Here is a 19,379-nt window from a genome sequence, read left to right on the forward strand (position 1 = left end):
AAACTGTCTTCATCTCAACCCATGAGTTTTCTCACTTTTACCCTTCCGATTCTCTCCCCCATCCCACCGGGGGGGAGTGAGCGAGCGGCTGCGTGGTGCTTAGTTGCCGGCTGAGGTTAAACCACGACAACCTGCCAGCTGGTTAGCACAGGCTTAGCTGTGGACCAGCAGCAGCGTGTGCTGGTCACCACCCAACCTGCAGATGAAAGAAAGGCTGATAAGGACATGCTGGAGCTGCAGGCACTGTGTCTTGGGCTCGTGGAGAGTGTGCAGGGAACCAACCTTCATTTGTTTCACTGCTTATGAATCCCTTGAGTTTATCGCTTTGGTGAGACCCATAAAAAGCTTTTTTAGTGCCGGGAACCAAAGTTGGGCTGACTGCTCTGTAATTCCCAAGTGCTCTCCCTTTCCCTCTCCCTCTCCTGTGAGACCCCAGGCTCCTTCTTAAGGTCCTAAATGTACCTGCTAGTGGCTTGGAAACGAGCAGCTTGCATAGGTAAGGTAGGGTGAATGCCATCAGACTGCCAGCCTCTATTGCATCTATCATGTTTATGTGACCTTTCACTGCTCCTTGTGTATTGGGCTCCATGCTTTAGGTAGAACAGGCACTTTTCAATACTGAGCACTTTCATAAATGAAAAAGCCTTGAATGTGTCAGTCTCCTCCGTGCCAAGCTTTATCTTCCCTCTTTCCTGTAAGTGAGGGCCTGCATTGTTTCTTTGTCTTGGCCTTATTCCTAAGGTATTTCCAGTACCTTCCCTTACTGCCTTTTATGCTCCTGGGCAGTTGCATCAGGGTTTTGTGGTGTTCCTTTGAGTAACCAGCCAGATGGGAACGTCTCTGGGAATTCTCTTCTGAGAAGTGCAACCTACCACTTCGCTGAGTTTATTCTCTCCGCGGCCTGTTGTTTGGATCAATCCACACCTCCCGGGGTATTTAATACATCTGCAGGCTGGAAATACTTACTATCATGCTCAAAAGTGTAAGGCATATCCATGAATGATTGCAAGAGGGAGATAGCCTATACTCAAAGGGATTGCGTATTCGGGGCTGGATTTTGACATCCTGCCCACACAAAGCAGCATTTGACTCCAGGAATGGTCCAGCAGCTTCTCAGCGGTAGCCCACCTAGGCTCACTCTGAGCGCTGGGATCCAGCCCTGTAGGGTGCATGCCAAAGCAAATAGGAGTTCTGGCAGTGTTAATACAAAAACATGCAATAATATCCAAAGAAGCTCACAAAAAGCTCTCTTTTTCAACCGTTTCTCTTTTTTTTTTTTTTTTTCCCCCCATATTTTTTATACGTATTTGTTTTCCGCTCTAGGAACTCAGGGGGTTTTGCTCTCTCGGGTAAACTGCTGGGACTGGCCTGGTGTTTGCGCAAAGGAGAATGTCACCCAGTTGCCTACCATTAAGATTTACGAGAAGGGAGAGCGATCAGTGATGTACAATGGCATGTGGGGAACCGAAGAACTGACCAGCTTCATCATGCTGTAAGTATCTGTTAATGAGTCCCCACGCAGTAAGACTGGCACATCGGCCAATGTTCTGGATACTTCACAGCCTGTGTAATGGAAATCCTTTTTGGAAAAATAATGCCAGGTCTGATTGTAGACCTGGTTTGGAAATTAGCTTGATAACCTTCTGTGCTTTTCGATGTCAGGGAACATCTGTTCTTGGACAGCGCATCCATCTGTTGTCACTGTCCCTCTCTCTTGGCTGGAATTCCTTCTTTGTTGTTTTTAATGGGGATCCCAAGGATCTCAGAGCAACCAGTTTGGCTCAGGGCTCTTCCCTCTTCCCCATAACCAGCTCGAGTGCCTCTCTGTGACTAGGCCTTGTCCTTCCTTCCCAGGCGACTGATTTTTGTCTCTAATGAGGCATAACGGTTGTCATATTGGGTTGAGGCATTGTTGGACTGAGGTTGCCCTTTCGTCTCTTCACCCCAAAAGTGAAGAAGAAGGCAGCCCATGTTGTTCCTCTGCCTTTCCGTAGGAGCCGAGTTTCCTGCCCTCTGAAACTGGCCACGATTGATGAAGCAGAAGGATATTTAAGAGGAGAGTTTCCATCTGAGCTGTCATCCTATCACCACACTTCGCTTCTGGGAGTATTTAGCACAGCCACGAGTGAAGGTTAGTGTGGTATTTGTGGGTTAAGCACTCAGCTTCATTCCTGGTGGGAGAGGGATGATTCCAGGTGCTTGGAAGTTCCTCCGTGTTTCATTTTCTCTAAGCGTGTTTGCTCACATCACAGCCTGCCTGGCACCACCCTTTTTATTTTTGCAAGAAGAAGATAGCCGGTGATTCCAGCTGTGGGACCTAAGGTCCATATCCTGGCTCAGAGGACATTCGGCTGCCGGGCATGTTTACTACACCCGGCGTGGTAGCGTCTGAGGACCCCGACAGAGATTGAGACATGGCGCTCGGCGCAGTTCAAAACAACAGTGCCCTGGGTGACCTCTCTCTGCAGATGTCCAACCTGAACTTACCCAGCCACGGTTTGTGCCTGTTGTCCCTGTTGGTATCTCCTGCCCCTTACCGTGAGGAGTTTGGCTCTGTCCTCTTTATGAGTCCCCTTCAAAGTAGTTGTAGGCTGCCATTAAACACCCTCTTAGTCTCTGACTGAACAAACCCAGATCCATCAGCCTCTTCTTGAAGTCCATGTACAACATGTCACAGCATACTCTGTCTTAAAGAAAGCCCTTTCCGCTATTGGATTGATAGTTATCTTGCTGACTCCTCCTCCTGCAAATGTGGTCGTCCCAGTCCTTGCAACCAACACACAGTCCAAAAGCTTTTTTTTTTAAAAAAAGCAAAGCAGCAATAAGGTAAAATACAAATTTCTTACATCAAAAGGAAGGAAATGCGAACAACTCTGTGAAATCCACTTGTGGACTTTGAAATAGGTGGGCACAGCCCCCAGAGTGGTGGGCATCAGCTAGAAATGCTCAGCAAAGTTGCTGGAAGGAGTGTTCTGAACTTGTTGGAATTCGCCTCGCTTTGTAGTCTCGGTCGGTATGGTTCTGGCCAGTGGCTGAAACTTGGAGCAGCCATGCTCCCCCTCCCCTGCCTGCTGCGTAGGGTGCTGTTAGTCACTCAGATGCTGCTCCAGTATCGTTCGTTGCCACGGCTGTGGTCCAGGATCCATTGGGTCTCCACAACCTTTCTGAAAGATGGGAAAATTGACCCGAGAGCTACGGTGATTTTTCATGTGACGGTCATACACGTTAACAAGGGAGAGGGAATGAAGTCAGTCTGGAAAGGGAACATCAGGTCATGCTTCAGTCAAATCCACACTGGAGAGCTAGGACCTCCCAACCCCACGGTCTCTCCGTTACCAGCTACCCCTGGGAATTACTGCGTAAAAAAAGGAGAATTTTTCTGATCTGTCTTAAGATCAAAATTTCAGACTGTTTTTCATTTTGAAGCTCCGTTGTGCCTGTAAACTTTGGCTAAATGCAAACCAAGCCACTTTCTCGCATGAGGAGGTCCAGAGGGAATCCGCTGTGCTCAGAGGTAGGAACAAAATAAAATGTCTGGAACCAACCAGAAAACACTTGGGCTGTGTTCACCGAGCCAGCTGACAGCTAATACGCCTGCCTTCTTCTGGAGGGTCTAAGTCTGTTAAATATAGCAGAAAATCTTATTGATCTCAAAAAACCTTTAGCCCATTTCTGCCTGGTTTTCATCAGCTGAGCTCCAAAATCTCCCCTCTATTCCACATAACTCTGCGGTAGTGGAGCCTGGACCAGCTCCGTGGTAGGACCTTGGACAACACGGGGTCGGTGAGAGGTGTTCGTGGAAGGAACCTGCCTGGATCCAGCTGGACGTGCGAGCTCAGACTCTTTTCTATATAGGAGAAGTTAATTTCCTTCTGTGCAAACAAGAGTCTTGGAGGTTTCCGGACAGCTCTGTGCGGAGCCCGCAAGATTGCCTCTTCCCTCGGGGCACACTCAATCTGCAGTCTGGAATGGCATCCGCAGTCTGGGGTAACTCAGCTGCAGATGCCAAGGGAGATGAAATATGTGATGCTTTCACTGCCTGTAACCTGAGGGGTGTTCGAGCGTCATGCAGAACAACCTGAGGGAGCAGAAAACTGGAGCCAGCTGTTCTGGCACCAAACCCAGGCGAGAGTCAGGGAAACCACATTGCTGCTCTTATCAGCCTGCAGATTTGTCTGGAATATCTAGTGATTTTCTCACGGCAAGAATTCCTGCGCTAACCTGAATCAGCAACCCACTGTGCCATTGCCAATTCTAGTTAACTGAAATAGAGCAACGAGATGTCCAGTTAAATAAAGCCCTGGATTTCTTCCAACACTTAGCATCAGAACTGTGTTAAGAAGCCCTTCAGTGGGTCTGAGCTAGAAGAGGCTTGTCGGAAAAATCGTAATCAAAATTTATTACAAAGAGGTGAATGATATTACTAGGGCAATGAGCAAGCTTTTTCCTAGAAACTTGGAGAATTTATAGGCGAGAAATTTGTTTGCTATGCAGAAACTGGAAGCATACTTGGAAGTAAGAGTCTGTCCTAAACTGTGCAGCAAATGTTTTAAAAGATACCTGTGTTCTGCAAAGCTCTGGTCACATCGTAGGGCTTGCCAGCACCGGTGTAAACCAAGTGAAGAAGGCATGCAAAGGTGCTACAGGTGCTGCTGGAGAGCATGGTTTCACGAGATGCCTTCTGCTAGAGGGGTAAGGGGTTGTGCTCAGATCCTGCCTCCGAAAACTCTGCAGGAGCTGTAGACCCTTCCTCATCTGGCTGTTTTATTCCTCCTTCTTCCCAAATCCTGCAGTGAGGCTGCACTTGTGCAATTCATGGGAGCTGTCGTGGAAGGCAGCTGGGATTCCAGCTCGAGGCATGTGCCGCAGCGCATTATCAGGCCCTGCGAGGAATTAAAACCATGCTCTCAGGGGGGGACTAATTTTCTAGGAAATACTGAAATAGCTTCTTTGGAAGTGCTTCATGTCTGTAGCGCAGCTGTCTGAATTTGGGGGCTTCTTGCACAGAGCTAAGAGACTGCCACTGTGAGGTGTTGAGAAACGAAGGCTGGTGCGTGGCCCTGGGTCTGGCACAGTCCCCAAAATATGGACAAATTTGGAAGTGTGATAGGGAAGGAAGATCTCACCAGGAATGACCCTGATGAAAGGAGTAAGCCTGGACTCTGCTGAAGGTTGTCCTGCTTTAGGAGAGAATTCCTGCAGCCAGGGACGCTGCAGGGCAGCACTTCAACACGGGCTTACGTCTCCAGTGAGGCCTTAAAGTTAAATGCCTGTAGAAGTGCTCTCCTGAGGAAGTTTGGATGTGAGCCTGCTCTTTCCACGTCAGGCCGTGTCCTTTAGTGCCTTATGGCACAGGGCGGGCTGATGGTCTGCCCCGTGGCCTTTTCTCCAGTAGCTGGGACATGGACAATTTCACAAGGGGTTTGTTGGTGAAGTTCTCGGTGATCCGTATCAGCTGGTCCTATGGGTTGCTTTTCTTTTGACACTGATAAAATCAGGTGACCAAAGACCAAAGAGCTGGAAACCAACGTCAAACCCATCCAATGCTGGTTTCTCTATATCACAAGATGAACCAGCCAAGCTGTGTCACCAGCTTTGTTGTATATGTGTTGTTTCCTACAATGTCTGAACCCTCAACGAGCCACTCCTTTAAGGATCTAAGCTTCCATTTGGAAAGGAAAATAGCGTAACGTAAAGGTTGTGGTCCCTGTGGGTTCCAGGGAAACACAATGGAAAATATGGCTTTGAGTGTAGCTGGAAAACAGGAAGCAAAGAACCAAAAAGTGACCAGTTGTGAGCCAACCTCAGTCTACTGAGGTCTGAGTCACCGGTCCCAAGAGCTTGGGCTGGCCAGTTGTGATATGATGGTGAACGTTATGAGGAACACTAAATAGTGTCTGAATGAGATCTTATTTAAGTTATAAAGCAACATATATCATGGCTGTATCTGAGATGTAACCTTAACTCTTGGGAAAACCTGACTTCTCCAAAGACTGTGCTTTCTCAATCTCGAGTCGGAAGAGCCTTTTTTGTTGCTTTTGATTGCTCAATGTAAAGGGGGAGGGGTGGTGGTGTTGAAATCTGCCCCATTTTCACCCTACCTTTGGCAGCAGCGGTTTTGATCTCTGATCTGTAACTGTATTTTACAAGCTCGCTCACTGTGGCTTGCATGTTCTCACAAAGCTTGCCTCTCCCGTGGATCCAGCTGCCTAAAACTCAGGATGTTTTATAAGGGCATAAACCAGCTCTGGAGTCAGCTTCGTTGCGGGGCTCTGCTCTCCGTCTCTCAGCACGGATAGATTCAGCTGTGATGGATCAAGAAAGCCCCAACCCAGTCCTTTCCTCCCCATCCTCTACCTGACCTCGCCGTCTCCGTGAGGCGGGTGGTGGACCCCAGCAGCCGCTGCACGTGGGTTTATGCTGAGCTGCGACGGCAGAGGTGCTGCCCTCTCTTTGCAGCTGCACGAAGCGGTGGAGCATGCTGTTTCTGCAAGGCATTTAGCTTTTTGATCCTCCCTGTCCTAGCTGGATGCCTGTAACAGACCCTGCCTGCTCTGAGGAACTGGATAAAACGAAAAGACCCTTGGGGGAGAGGTTGGTTTATCTGCTGGGCACTTAGCACTACTCCAGTTAAGTCATCATCAGTCATTTCCACAAGGTCACTGGGATTTATAAGATTTCTATTTAGACATAATTGGTCTCCTGTTTCTAAGAACACTTATGGACATTAAGTCCTTACAGACATTCCATTTTCCATCAGCTCCTCTGTCGTGCAGATCCTGGAAACTCAGTGCTGGTGGCTAAAGAGCAAATACTGTTCTCGTACTAGGAACTTTCGTTCTGATCCTTTTGGCCGCTGCCAGCTCCTCCTCCCATAGCCTGGGGCCATGAGGCGCATCCATTTCTCATGAGCCTCTAATGGTAGTTTTGTTCCCAACTGGCAGTTTGCTGTGGGAGGGTGTTATGTGTGCAGTCAGCGATTTGGTTTCCAGGAGGAAGCTGACACTTCTCTTTCTATTGTTTATTTTTGTATTTTTGTCTTTTTTACAGCCAGGGAAGCTTTCGAAGAGGCAGGAAGCATCTTAAGTGGCCATGTAACGATGGGGATGTATTTTGAAGATGATGCCTTGGCTTTGTAAGTTGTTTCTCTTTTTCTTTGGTGAGAATTCAAACTGATCTGCATTTAGTGAAAGCCAATGCCTACAGCAAGTGTCACTGGCCATGCTGAGTGTTTAGCAGCAGCCCCAAACAGCTACGAGTGACTTAGTCCTGTAGGGAGATTGGTCAGGACTCAGCCAGAGAGAGAGAGAGAGAGAGAGATATGCCCTGGCTCTGCCACTGATTTACAACCTGTCCATGGTCAACTCGTTTAGCCCCGGTGTAATGAATGGCCATCTCCCTTCCTGCTGTTCGAGTTCACTCTAGGTATCTTCAGTCCTCCAGCCGTGCCAGCCCCCCATGCATCTGTTGGGTTCCTCATACAAAGAGGACCAAAGTTATATGGGGAAAAAAATCAGGCTGGAAAAATGATACCCTCTAGCTAGGATCAGTGTGTGAGGAAGAAAAACCGGTTCTGCCCTTCTCTTTCCATCAGGAAGAAGTGACAAGTTGTTACTGGTCTTCCTCTTTCTGCGGTCCCTTCACCTTCTCATCTCCTCTTCCCTGCCCTGATGCTGGGAAAGTGCCTGCCGAGGTGGGGATGGGGAAGGGGAGCCTAAGAGGATTGCTGCAAAGCCAGGGGTGTAAATGTGAGTCTTGCTCTGATGGTTGCCCCCAGTTGCCAAGAGCAGCCAAAGGAGAGGCTGCTTGTGACGACTTGCCGGCTTTCTTGGCTAGCAGTGGGGTGGGCATTGTGTCTGGGTGCGGGAGAATGGTTTGAAAGCCCTGAAATAAATGCTGTCTTTCCATGGAGCTGCTTTGACGTGGAGCAGACGGCCTTTCTGCAGCCCTGCGGAAGGTGCTAAACCCCTTCGGTCTCATCCAGCTTCCCGGGGGGCACTCGCATCTGGCTGTGAGATGTTTGCAGCTGCCAAGGGAGTGGAAGAACCTACCTCTATCTTTTCACCAGTTAATCTTACCGTGGCTCTTTTTTTTCTTGAAAGATGTGCCCACCCGTTTCCCCCCCCTTGGCCGGAGCAAGACATTACCACCGTTTCCAGACAGAGCTTTGGGGTGGGTGCACCCTCGTTCTGGAGGAAAATTACTGGAAAAATATGGCAGCCTTCCTCCTGCAAATGTGGTAAAGGCGAAGTCCAGGCTTTCTTGGTCGGTTCCTGATTGAATAAGATCATCAGCTGCGGCCGTAACTTTAAGCCAGATTGGAGCTAATGGGATCTGGGCATGTATCAGTCCATGCGCTTAACTGTGTCATTAAGACTCGCTCCGGCAAGGGGCAAAGTGCTTTGGATTAGACTGCGAGAGACGCTTCAGTGCCTATAAATGCAGCTAGATTCAGGGGGAATCCTCAGCTTGTCCTGGCATCTCATTTCCATCAGGAATTAGCTATCAAGGCAGAGTTAACAATCCCAGAAGGTCCTTGGCCTGTTTTCGAGGTGTGGGTTTAACAGCCAGTAATGCAACAGTGAATTATTTTCATTAGCTTCTTACAGATGCGATGCATCTCTAACATGTCTGATGAGACGTGGGCATTTTTGTGGTATGCACGGAGAATAAAAATGCAAATATCTTGGTAGTACATCCCCATTAACCAAACTGTGCTCAAAGCACCAGCCGTGGTCGGGTCTTAGAGGCGAGGCGGTGCTAGGCTTGTTCAGTGCTGGGGTGGGAGACCACTGGGTGATGGCAGTGTCACGGCAGAAGTCACAAGCAGCAGCATCAGGGTGAAAAACCTGACACCCCCTCCCCAGCTGAAAGGCTTTTCTCCCCTAAGGACCTCAGCCCAGCTGGTAGAAGGAAAGAAAGCAAAGGAGGGCAGGGTGATCTTTCTTACAAAACAAGGTACCGGTAGAAAAAGCCTGTGTTCTCTCAGCAATGACACACGCAAGAATACACCTCCATCCTCCTGCTCCAGCCGCGGTCTGCAGCGTGCTCCTGTTTAGTTGGAACAGTTAATACAGTTTATAAAGATATTCAGTCTGCCAAGTTTGGATTTTGGCTGTGATTTGTGGGTGAAGCTACTGTAGATAGATCTGTAGATCTTCTCAACTGTAAGTAGAAAAGTAAACACTTACAGGAATTCCTTATGCAAGAGCCAGGCTCACTTCCCTTCTTAAGAAAAGAAAAGCTGTTCTTCTGCTAAACGCTCAAGGAGGAAATGTTCGTGGTTCCCAGGTCACGGAAAACTGAGTCCCCTCTTCCCAGAGAAAAAGGTGTACAGAATACAGAGTGAATGTTGTTAGCAAAACTCTTTGCTCAGCAAGCACCTGCTCAGTCGGTAACTAATGAAAAGAAAAAAAGCATCAAGAAATGCTTTGAATGAAGTTATTATTTATTTCTCAAATGCTTCGGTGTCTCAGATTCCTGCCAAGTATTTGTTTGCAGATGTTTTTGATTTAAATGCAAGTCTCATATTACCCATCGAATGCCCCTGCTATGTAAATAGAGAGCTGTCGTAAGCAACAATACAACCACTTGGTAGCAGTAAGATGAGAAGTGATTTCAGTTAGACTCTAGCTATTAGATGGGGAATTTGCTGGTTTTCTGGCAGTATACAAGAAACTTCCTTATCAAAGGCTGCTGACCAAGTTGATGTATTCAGACATAGGGAGCAAGAGTCCTTACCTCCTCTGAGACATGATCAAGGCGGAGAGTCTCTTTAAAACCTGTGGAAGTTTGAGAAGTTCAAAATCCCAGAATTTAAAAATTTTCTAGGGTTTTCCCGTTCTTAACCGATGGCAAATACAGGTTAGTTTGAAAAACAACAGAGAGGAAAGTTAAGGATCTTCCTAATAGCTCAAAGGGTTCCCAGCCACGGCCAGAGGTGTGAGACTCAACTTCTTTGAGTAGCAGAGCTTGGGAGTCCAGACGGAAAGGGGAAAGCTTACAGGGCTGGATTTACAAAGATAAATCAAAAAGAGCTGAAATGGCTCGGATAAATCCAGGGACAGTTTAGCAATGGATTCACAACATTTGAAGGCTTCAGGAAAGTCCACGGACATTCGTTACTGCTGCTTTTTATCGAGACATCAATGCAGATCTGGGGTGCCCCTTAGAAATTTGCAGTGGGTGTATTACTTCCCAACAGGTTAAGTGCTGTGACGGAGGAAGTGAAAAGCCTACGTATGAGCTGAACATCATGGAAACGTCTTATCTGCAGTTCCCTCCACTCGCTTTGTCATTGATGACCTAAAACACCAAACACTGAGAGTTTTAAAGGAAATTTGAACAAAGCTCCGTCCCGTTCAGAACTGCTAAAATAAGTGTCCAAACTGAACTTGCCTGAGCAAACCATGGAGGGAAGTGCGATAGGTTGTAACGTGACTTTTCTACGAGCTGCCTTTCATTAAAAATAAGTAGTTTGTTCTGCAGCAGGCTGAGTCTGTGTTGCATCTTTCTCAGAATTACTTTTGAACGGGAATCAAAGGCTTTCCACCTCCCCACCTCCCCAACCCAAAACGTCCTTACTCCTCACTCACTTCCCCAGCAATTCTGGTGTCACAGCCTTTGAAAAATTGCCAGCAGCCTTTGAAAAATAAACTACAGACACCCCCAAAAAAACTGTTGAGGCAGCTGACTTCCTCCATCGCGCCCTTCCTCTGGGCACTGACATCTGGAGCCTTCAGGACTGAAGTTCCTCCAACTTCCAGAAAATTGCTCTCCCGTCTTGGTGTACCCCCTGCCCTTTCATTGCTCAGACTTCTCCTATTTTTGCTCTTTTCACCTTCTCAGCTTTTCTTTAAATACCCTTGAACCCTCTTACCAGCAGAACATTGGGGAACAAAGGATGAGCTGGCTTCTCCACCAAGAGTATACGTCTGCAGGCTCTGTGTGTTGCTCTAACGTGGGGCTGGACTTCAGCAAAATTGCCCGTGTTCACCAAGCCAAAAATAAGATCTCCTGGAGCTTATTTTGTGTAGGTTGGTGTCCTTCGGATGGAGTCTAAGACCTTCTGTTTGCTATGGCTCGGGAGGCAGAGTAAAGTGCTGGGTGGGTATTTGCACCACCTAACCTTAGGTGTGAAAACGAAAGAGAAGTGCCAGCAAACAGTTTAGAAGGTGGTGGTTTGGATTTTCCCTATTATTTAGCTGCTGATGTCTTTTTGCAGAAGAAAGTGCCGTTTGTGTGCGTGTGTATATTTAGCGTCTGGTGCGAGCTGGGTAAGTGCTTGTTTCAGAAGGGGACGAGGGAACACGTCGGCCCCATCTCTTCCCCGTCTAATCAGGACTGCGCAGGGGCTGGAGAGGGGGTGGTGGGGAACGTGACCCTTTCCTCCTGCAGGTGCCTGTGCCTCTAACAGCAGCCTTTGCCCTCCCCTACACCCCTGTCCCTGCTTTTCACCATGGGGCTGCCAGCTCCGCGTGCAGCAGATTTGGTGCGTGCCAAATCTCCCGGCCAGTTCTCGTTACCATCCCTCTTTTTCAGATCCCGTAAATACGCGGTGTCTCCCCCAGCCCTCCTCCTTGCCAGGAGCGGAGGTCGGAGCGTGGAAGGCATCGCTTTGTCCAAGCAGAGCGCGCAGGACATGGTGCGGACGATCAGATATGAATCGCTGGACATTTTTGTAAGTAAAAAAAAACCAAAACAAAAGTGTCCTTTTTCCGTTGCGGTCGTTTGCAGGAGCCCTGATTATAGCGTGGAGCTGTGCAAAATAAATACATTTGCTCATTATTTCTATCATGCTGTTACGTTTGTTTTTAAATTTTATGGCTTGGATCAGACAGTCTGGACCGAAGTCTGCTGTTTGCTGTGTGGTCTCGTGGGAGGAGACCCTGGGAGTCAATCGACTGGCTTGTGCTCATAGTCACAGACCCGCTGCTGTGGTGGCTTGGCCTCTCGCAGAGTCTGCTCCCTGCCTCTTGCACATGCCTTTCGGAGTCTCGTTAGAGCCGTTTTGGGACCAGTACTGTTTAATATCTTCATCAATGACATAGACAGGGGGATCGAGTGCACCCTCAGCAAGGTTGCAGATGACACCAAGCTGAGTGGTGCGGTCAACACGCCAGAGGGACGGGATGCCATCCAGAGGAACCTGGACAAGCTCGAGAAGTGGGCCCATGTGAACCTCGTGAGGTTTAACAAGGCCAAGTGCAAGGTCCTGCACCTGGGTCGGGGCAACCCCCGGTATCAATCCAGGCTGGGGGATGAAGGGATTGAGAGCAGCCCTGCCGAGAAGGACTTGGGGGATACTGGTGGATGAAAAGCTGGACATGAGCCGGCAATGTGCGCTCGCAGCCCAGAAGGCCAGTCGTATCCTGGGCTGCATCCAAAGCAGCGTGGCCAGCAGGTCGAGGGAGGGGATTCTGCCCCTCTGCTCTGCTCTGGTGAGACCCCACCTGGAGCCCTGCGTCCAGCTCTGGGGCCCTCAGCACAAGAAAGACACGGACCTGTTGGAGCGGGTCCAGAGGAGGGTCACAAAAATGATCAGGGGGATGGAACACCTCTGCTATGAAGAAAGGCTGAGAGAGTTGGGGTTGTTCAGCCTGGAGAAGAGAAGGCTTCGGGGAGACCTTATTGCAGCCTATCGGTACTTAAAGGGGGCGTATAAAAAAGATGGGGGCAGACTTTTTAGCAGGGCCTGTTGCAACAGGACAAGGGGTAGTGGTTTTAAACTAAAGGGGGGTAGATTCAGACTAGATCTAAGGAAGAAATTTTTTACGCTGAGGGTGGTGAAGCCCTGGCCCAGGTTGCCCAGAGAGGTGGTGGATGCCCCATCCCTGGAAACATTCCAGGTCAGGCTGGACGGGGCTCTGAGCACCCCAATCTAGTTGAAGATGTCCCTGCCCACGGCAGGGGGGTTGGACTAGATGGCCTTGAGAGGTCCCTTCCAACCCAAACTATTCTGTGATTCTATAACACGTGGAGCTGGGCTGAGCTGGCCTTGCTTCTGCCTTCTCTGCTCACACCCCTTCATCTCAGAGTGCACAGCTGCTCATACAGACTTGGCTTGTGATGGGCAGGGTTGGGCGTAGACATCTCTAACGTCCACCAAGATCCCAGCACCCACGCTTGTTTTTGAGCTGCTTGCGTTCAACATGGACCCTACAGCCTTGTTTAGCCCCTGCACCCCTCACGTAAGGACAGAAAGTCTAATTTTGTCCTGCTCTCTCCTCCCCATAAACCCCAACTTCTTGTTTTGATGTCTCGCAGCCAGAAATCACCGTGCAAAATCTGCCCCGCTACTTGCAATTCAGAAAGCCCTTCCTCATCTTGTTCAGCGATGGTGACATCAGTCAAATGGAAAGCAAGGAAATGCTGAAGCTGGCAAAAGGAAGACCCCAGGAAGCGTTTGTGGCTTGCTGGTTGAACTTGTAAGTGTGTAAAAAACTCTTTTCTTCTTTCCGTTAGCTCGCTCTTAGCATTGAGGGCAAGAAAAAACTGAGCCTGCAATTACTGAAAACACTGGTAATGTGATTACTTGATCTGAAGTCATCCTGAGTTCGGAGGTCAAATCATTTAGCAATGATTCAGTATGTGTGCTGGGCAGCTGCAAAATCGCATGACCAAGTAAAATTAGTTACTGTTTAATTGATTGCAGAAGTAATTTTCAGTAGAGTAAAATGTTCTCAAAGACATTTCATGGTAGCTTGACCCTGCCTCTGGTGTTATTTTTATTTTTGTCCCATGTGGGAGAAAGAAGTAAATTTGCCCTCCTGGAGGGTCTCATGGTGATTTTTCCACCGGCAATTAGGGGGAAGCACAACAGGGCAATTACTGATTGTTGACCGGGAGAAAGAAAGTTTTCAGAAGAAGGGACAGCCAGAAGAAGCCCCATAAGGCAAACTTAAAAAAAATTCAAGAAACAAAACGAATCCAGGAGCTAAGAAATAGAAAGTTGTAGGAGAGGGGATTTTTTTTAATTCTCTCCTCCCTAGTTGCTTTTTCAATTTGTAGCCTCTGTTTGTTTTGCCCCAGCCCAGAGACACCTCACTGTCTTAATCATAACGTGCTTTGAAGTCTGGGAAGCGCCTCGCAGCGTGGGCTGAAGTTTAACTAAGGGGGAACGCACATGTTTTCAAAGAGAAGACGATTTGTTTGCCAGTAATGCACAAGAAACGAGAGCCCCTAGAACTTCCCCACCTACACATCTGCCTTTGTTCTCCCTTCCTGAGAAAGAGCGAGCTGTCCTTCGTCAGAGCGAAGGGGCAAAGAGGGCAGAATGTGGCCACTGGCTCGGAAAGAGCAGCATAGTCCTAGAAAGAGGACCTCATTCCCATGGCGAGAGCCGGCTCAGACCTCGAGGATCACTCTCGGCCTGAAAATAGTGCTGGAAGGACTCAGCATCTTCGTATGCTTGCTGTCCCTCCATCTCGATGTCCTCTTCTGGCTCTCTGTGTCACTTGGGGAAGTTGCCCTTTCAGCTCCTCGGGCCGTGGGGAACCACACAGCAGCTGCCCAGGGGCCGGACCGCCTGAGCACAGCCCTCCGCACCAGCTCCTGCCTTTCCATCCCCTGCGGACTTGCTGCAGCCATGGGGCGGTGGCAGCAGCTGGGCTGGAGGGAGCTGGTAGCTCTCCCTGCAAACAGGGGCTAACCACAGGGGGGGCTGCAGGATCTGTCCCGCTCCTGTCTCACCTGTTCTTAAACACTTACGGTGGAGAACATTCCACACCCTCCTACAGGGTTTGCTCCAGCTCCTCCTGCTCGAGGATTTCTTTGCACGTCTAATCTGCTGTCCGCTCCCTCTCCGTTGGATCCTAATGGCTTGCTTAAGGCATTAAGCTTATAAATAATGCAGTGAGCTTCTACAGCTGTCCCGCAGGCAAAACTGTGTGCTTTGCTGGATGTGGCCCAAGGGCTTTGGTGCTCGCTCGGCTCTCAGTCCTGTTGTGCTGCCAAACTGCTGGTGAGCAAGTTGAATCTCCTCTTCCCAACAGGAAGAAGACGCCAGTGGGACGCGGGGTCCTGAAGGCATACTTTGCCACCATGCCTTCGCTGCCTGTTCTCGTCTGGGTGAACCTTCATGCCGGGGGTCAGGTATTCAAGTTCCCATCAGAGCAGTCCATCACTGAAATGAACATCTTGTCTTGGCTGGAGAAGCTAAAAGCAGGACTGGAGATTCCCAGCAGTAAGTGGACACGCGTTTGTAATGTTCCTAAGCGTGCACTGTTAGCTCCGGTCTGTTTATGAGAAGATCCTATGTGCAATAAATTGTCTGCCCTGGAATTTAATGATGGAAAAACTAGCTATGATAGTTTGAGCTGGAGAAGTACAAATAGTCCAGCCAGAAGAGAATACCCACACTCACGAGTTTGCTTCGGGACTGTTTAATGTTCAGAGCCAGGCGTGAATAGTTCTGAATCGACATCTCTTCCCTGCGATAACCCCCAAACCTGGCTGTGCTCTCCGATTCCTGCAAACAGACCTCCTGAAACACAGCTAATAAAAAAGTCGCCTGACTCCCAGTCATCAGCGTAAGAAATAGCTGCTCTTTAGGCGCCTTCCAGCATTTTTTTGGACAGGAGAAGATAAGGAAGCTGGTGCTTTGCTGTGGTCTTTGGGACATAAAGGGTTGGCTTGTACCGTGAAGCTTTTCACTGCGTCCCTCCTGCCTTGATCAGCCCACTGAAGCTTTGGAGGAAGGCGGCACAGATATGCCTTCCTCATGTGTTATGCGTAGCCATAGGTGCTATAGGGTTCTTCGAATTGCCGGCTGCCAGCCTGCTCCAGGCTCCGGAAAGGCAATGGGGTTGACTCCACTTGATCCTTGTGAATTTTAAAACGAGCCTTTCAAAGCAAGTGTTTCCAAAAGCTGGCATCAGCCTGGTGGGGGAAGATGTGTAGGCTCTTGCCGGAGCTGAAGGCACCATTTCTGACCCAGTAATCGCTGGAGAACCCCGTGAGCCAGCTGTCCTCCCACACCTCTTTCCATCATAGAATCATAGGATAGTTTGGGTTGGAAGGGACCTCTCAAGGCCATCTAGTCCAACCCCCCTGCCGTGGGCAGGGACATCTTCAACTAGATCAGGGTGCTCAGAGCCCCGTCCAGCCTGACCTGGAATGTTTCCAGGGATGGGGCATCCACCACCTCTCTGGGCAACCTGGGCCAGGGCTTCACCACCCTCAGCGTAAACAATTTCTCCCTTATATCTAGCCTAAATCTGCCCCCCTTTAGTTTAAAGCCATTCCCCCTTGTCCTGTCACAACAGGCCCTGCTAAAAAGTCTGTCCCCATCTTTTTTATAAGCCCCCTTTAAGTACCGATAGGCTGCAATCAGGTCTCCCCAGAGTCTTCTCTTCTCCAGGCTGAACAACCCCAACTCTCTCAGCTTTTCATCGCCACTGCTAAAGGCACCTGGCTGTCATTTCGGTCTCTAGATAGGGACTTTAGTTTTCAGGGGTGTCAGATGATGCTGACACCACTGCTGATGCCCGAGCAGCTCACTGCACGGCCGCGGGCTGTGCCAGCCATCGCAGCCTCCTTCCTCAAGCTTTTAAGTGCTACGAACCGTGTGATCAGTCTTAAAAGCATAAATTAAAGAGCATCCTCACGTAATGGGACCGCTTCCTCCCCGCACAGACAGCAGTCTGCCCTCGCTCCTGACGGCGTGTCGGTAATGCGCAGTCGTTAGCACAGCTATCTGAGACCCGAACGGAACATCCACCCACTGGTGGACGGACACCCAGTGCGACCTTTGCAGTGGGTGTGTCTGAGGACAGAGGGACCCTCATAGCCTTTGGGGAGCAGAGCCTTGGCCAGCTCCAGTAAATATTAAAGCACACTTGGCTGGTTTAATTTGGCTGGCGTTATTAGTTTTGGAGGAAAGAGGGTGATCTTTAAGAAACGATCTTTAATTTTGCTTTCACTAAAAGAGCAAAAAAAAGCCGTAATTCCTTTGAAAGGGAAGTGTCCGTGGAGTGGGGCTGCGTAACTCCATATTTATTAACACGGGACTGTGTTCACTTCTCAGGTACCTTGTCTGAGGAAGACTGGAAACCACCTCTCCCTGCTTACGACTTCCTCCAGATGATGGAGACGGCCGTGCCCGAGCTCCCCCTCCACACCTCCCACCGCCGCGGGGACACACCGGAGCGGCACCCGCCCGAAAGCCCAGGAGGGGACACCGCTGTCCGGGAGGAGCCATCCCAGGAGACCAAGGTGGAGAAAGTCGGGTCCCCTGGGAGGGACCTGCGGGGGACAGCCCCGAGGCTGGCGGCAAGGGAGAAGCAGGGCAAGAGACACAGCAAGCTCTGAGAGCTGGGCATCCCCCTGCCCGGGGCAGTGAAAGATGTGGGACGGTGCCCAGAAAACCCTCTCACTTCCCCAGCCCTCTGTGAGCCTTTACACCAAGGAGAGAAGTGCTTTTAGCTGTAAATTAATGGTGATGGGATAAAACAGCCCCTAAGTCTCAGTGTGAGTTCCCTGCCGCAGATGTGCCGGTCGTTCTGCGGTGGCTGTGGTTTCTGATGCCAGAAGCATGTCTGTACACCCCACACCTTGGCCCCCCCCGGCTGCTGTTGGGATTGCAATTCACAGCAAGCGGTGAGAGCAGATCTGCAGGGAGGTTGCTGCAAGGGAGCTCAGCCCACCCCGTAGCTGGGGGAGAGATGGGGTGAGCTCGCCGCGCGCTGGAGGCTCGCCCACGCGACGAGCTACGCTGGAAAAGTCGAATCAGCGCGGCCCTGCTCTACAGTTTCTGTATGTCTCACATGGGCGCTTCGGTTGCCCCCGAGCAGGAAGGGGTGAGTGATTCCAGGATGAAAAGCACACCTCTCTCCCCCCGGTTGCAGTAGCAGCTCTACTGATGTGTGTCGGCAAGCCCTGCTCTCGAAAAGAGGTTACATCTGCACCGTAACCGTGCGGAGCTGGGAGGGCAAGCGTGCCACCCACTCCAGGGCTGCTTAAACTGGCACCCGCTTGTGTTTACACCTGACTTGTGAACCGAATTCGTGAGCATGTTCATCCTCAGGGGGGTAAGAGGAGTATCTGCTTAAAGCAGTTTTCTTACGAAGGCCAGAGCTCAGGTCATCACAACAGCCGTGAATAGCTGGGACAAAAGTCTGCCAGCAGATCCCAAGGGCAGGCAGGTTGGAAGATGGCTTTGCTCAATGCTGGCATTTTCTTGGTTACAAGCCCGGGGGGTTATTTACAGCCTTGATTTTTCTTTGCTCTCGGTGACAGCAGCGAGGTTGGTGCCTCCTGAGCTGAGGACAGTGCGGGGAGTGAGGTCCGCAGAAAGACCAGCGCTTTGGAAACAAGGGGAGGGAGATGAAGGACAAGGCTGGCAGTGCTGGGGACAGGCTATCCCGATGTGGGATGGAGCTGCTTCACATCCGTATCTAGATGGGGAGACGCAGGGCCTGCAGAAGTGGCTTTCCAGCCTCTGCTCCTCTCCTAGGGACAGCAAAAGGTCTGTCGTTCCTTGCTGGAGAACCTGAGCCTGCAGAACAGCGTGGGCTGCGGGCTGGGGAGAGCCGTGTGTTTGGAGGGAAGCTTTGTCTAATCCCACCCATGCCATGACGATCTTCCCACCCCCTTCAAGAAACATCTGCTCCTTTCCACAGTACTGCCGAGGTGTGCCGGGAGGGTCGGATCCTCCTCACGGCTCTGAAGTTACTGGGGAGGGGAAAAATTGATGGTAAGGAACTGCTGAGAGCATTGTAAAGTCTGTATTTCTCATCCTGCAAGCAGCCCACATGGTTGGGAGTATTTTGAAATGCCCAGAAATAGACCATTAGTCCTGGGCTCTCCTTGAAGCCCTTAATTGAAACAGACCATTTTTGGACTTAATGACAGCGTTAGAGCCAAAATGTATGTATTTAAAGTAATAAACTGTAGTATGCAGATCGGAGCCTGCCATGCAGCCAAGTATTCCCAAGGGAAAGCGTAGGTCAGGGCGCGAACAGATCCTCCGTGAGTTCCCGTCATTCCTCTGCTGTATAAGGCCGTTACGCTGCGCTCTGCGAGCTGTACGTCGGTCGTTTCCCGTCCTGTCCCTAATGACGCCGCTGCTGCTGTTGCAGCATCGCTCTCCCACTGTGGTGCAGGTGAAGTGCGATATTCGGGCTTCTCGTTGATGTCTTAAATAAATTCTGTATCCCAAGTACAGTCAATCTGCATCTGTCTCGGGCGCGGGGTGTTGAGCGGAGGGGCTGGTGTCCGGGGCTGGGGTGGATGCAGCCCTACGGGAAGGCTCCCCCAGCCCGCCGAGCCCTGCAGCAGAAGGATCCCTTCCTTCAGCAGGGTTTCTGCAGCACGAGGAGCGTTCCCGCGGCCCCGCTCTTCTTGGCCGCGGGTCCTTTTTCAATCGCAGCCCTTCTCTT

General features: G+C 50.1%; 1 protein-coding gene across 1 annotated transcript in view; it reads left to right on the forward strand.

Annotated features, from left to right (window-relative positions):
- TXNDC16 (thioredoxin domain containing 16) overlaps positions 1-19,112 on the forward strand; it is a 37,613-nt gene extending 18,501 nt beyond the window's left edge. The window contains exons 13-19 of the mRNA XM_009289850.2: positions 1,324-1,492; positions 1,995-2,131; positions 7,051-7,135; positions 11,542-11,680; positions 13,267-13,427; positions 14,994-15,184; positions 17,027-19,112. Of these exons, the coding sequence (XP_009288125.1) occupies positions 1,324-1,492; positions 1,995-2,131; positions 7,051-7,135; positions 11,542-11,680; positions 13,267-13,427; positions 14,994-15,184; positions 17,027-17,310 (1,166 nt within the window). The 3' untranslated portion in view covers positions 17,311-19,112. The remainder of the gene's footprint in view (positions 1-1,323; positions 1,493-1,994; positions 2,132-7,050; positions 7,136-11,541; positions 11,681-13,266; positions 13,428-14,993; positions 15,185-17,026) is intronic.
- The last annotated feature ends 267 nt before the right edge of the window (positions 19,113-19,379 follow it).

This window comes from Aptenodytes forsteri, unplaced genomic scaffold, assembly GCF_000699145.1.
Source record: "Aptenodytes forsteri isolate BGI_AS27 unplaced genomic scaffold, ASM69914v1 Scaffold76, whole genome shotgun sequence".
Lineage (NCBI taxonomy): Eukaryota > Metazoa > Chordata > Aves > Sphenisciformes > Spheniscidae > Aptenodytes > Aptenodytes forsteri.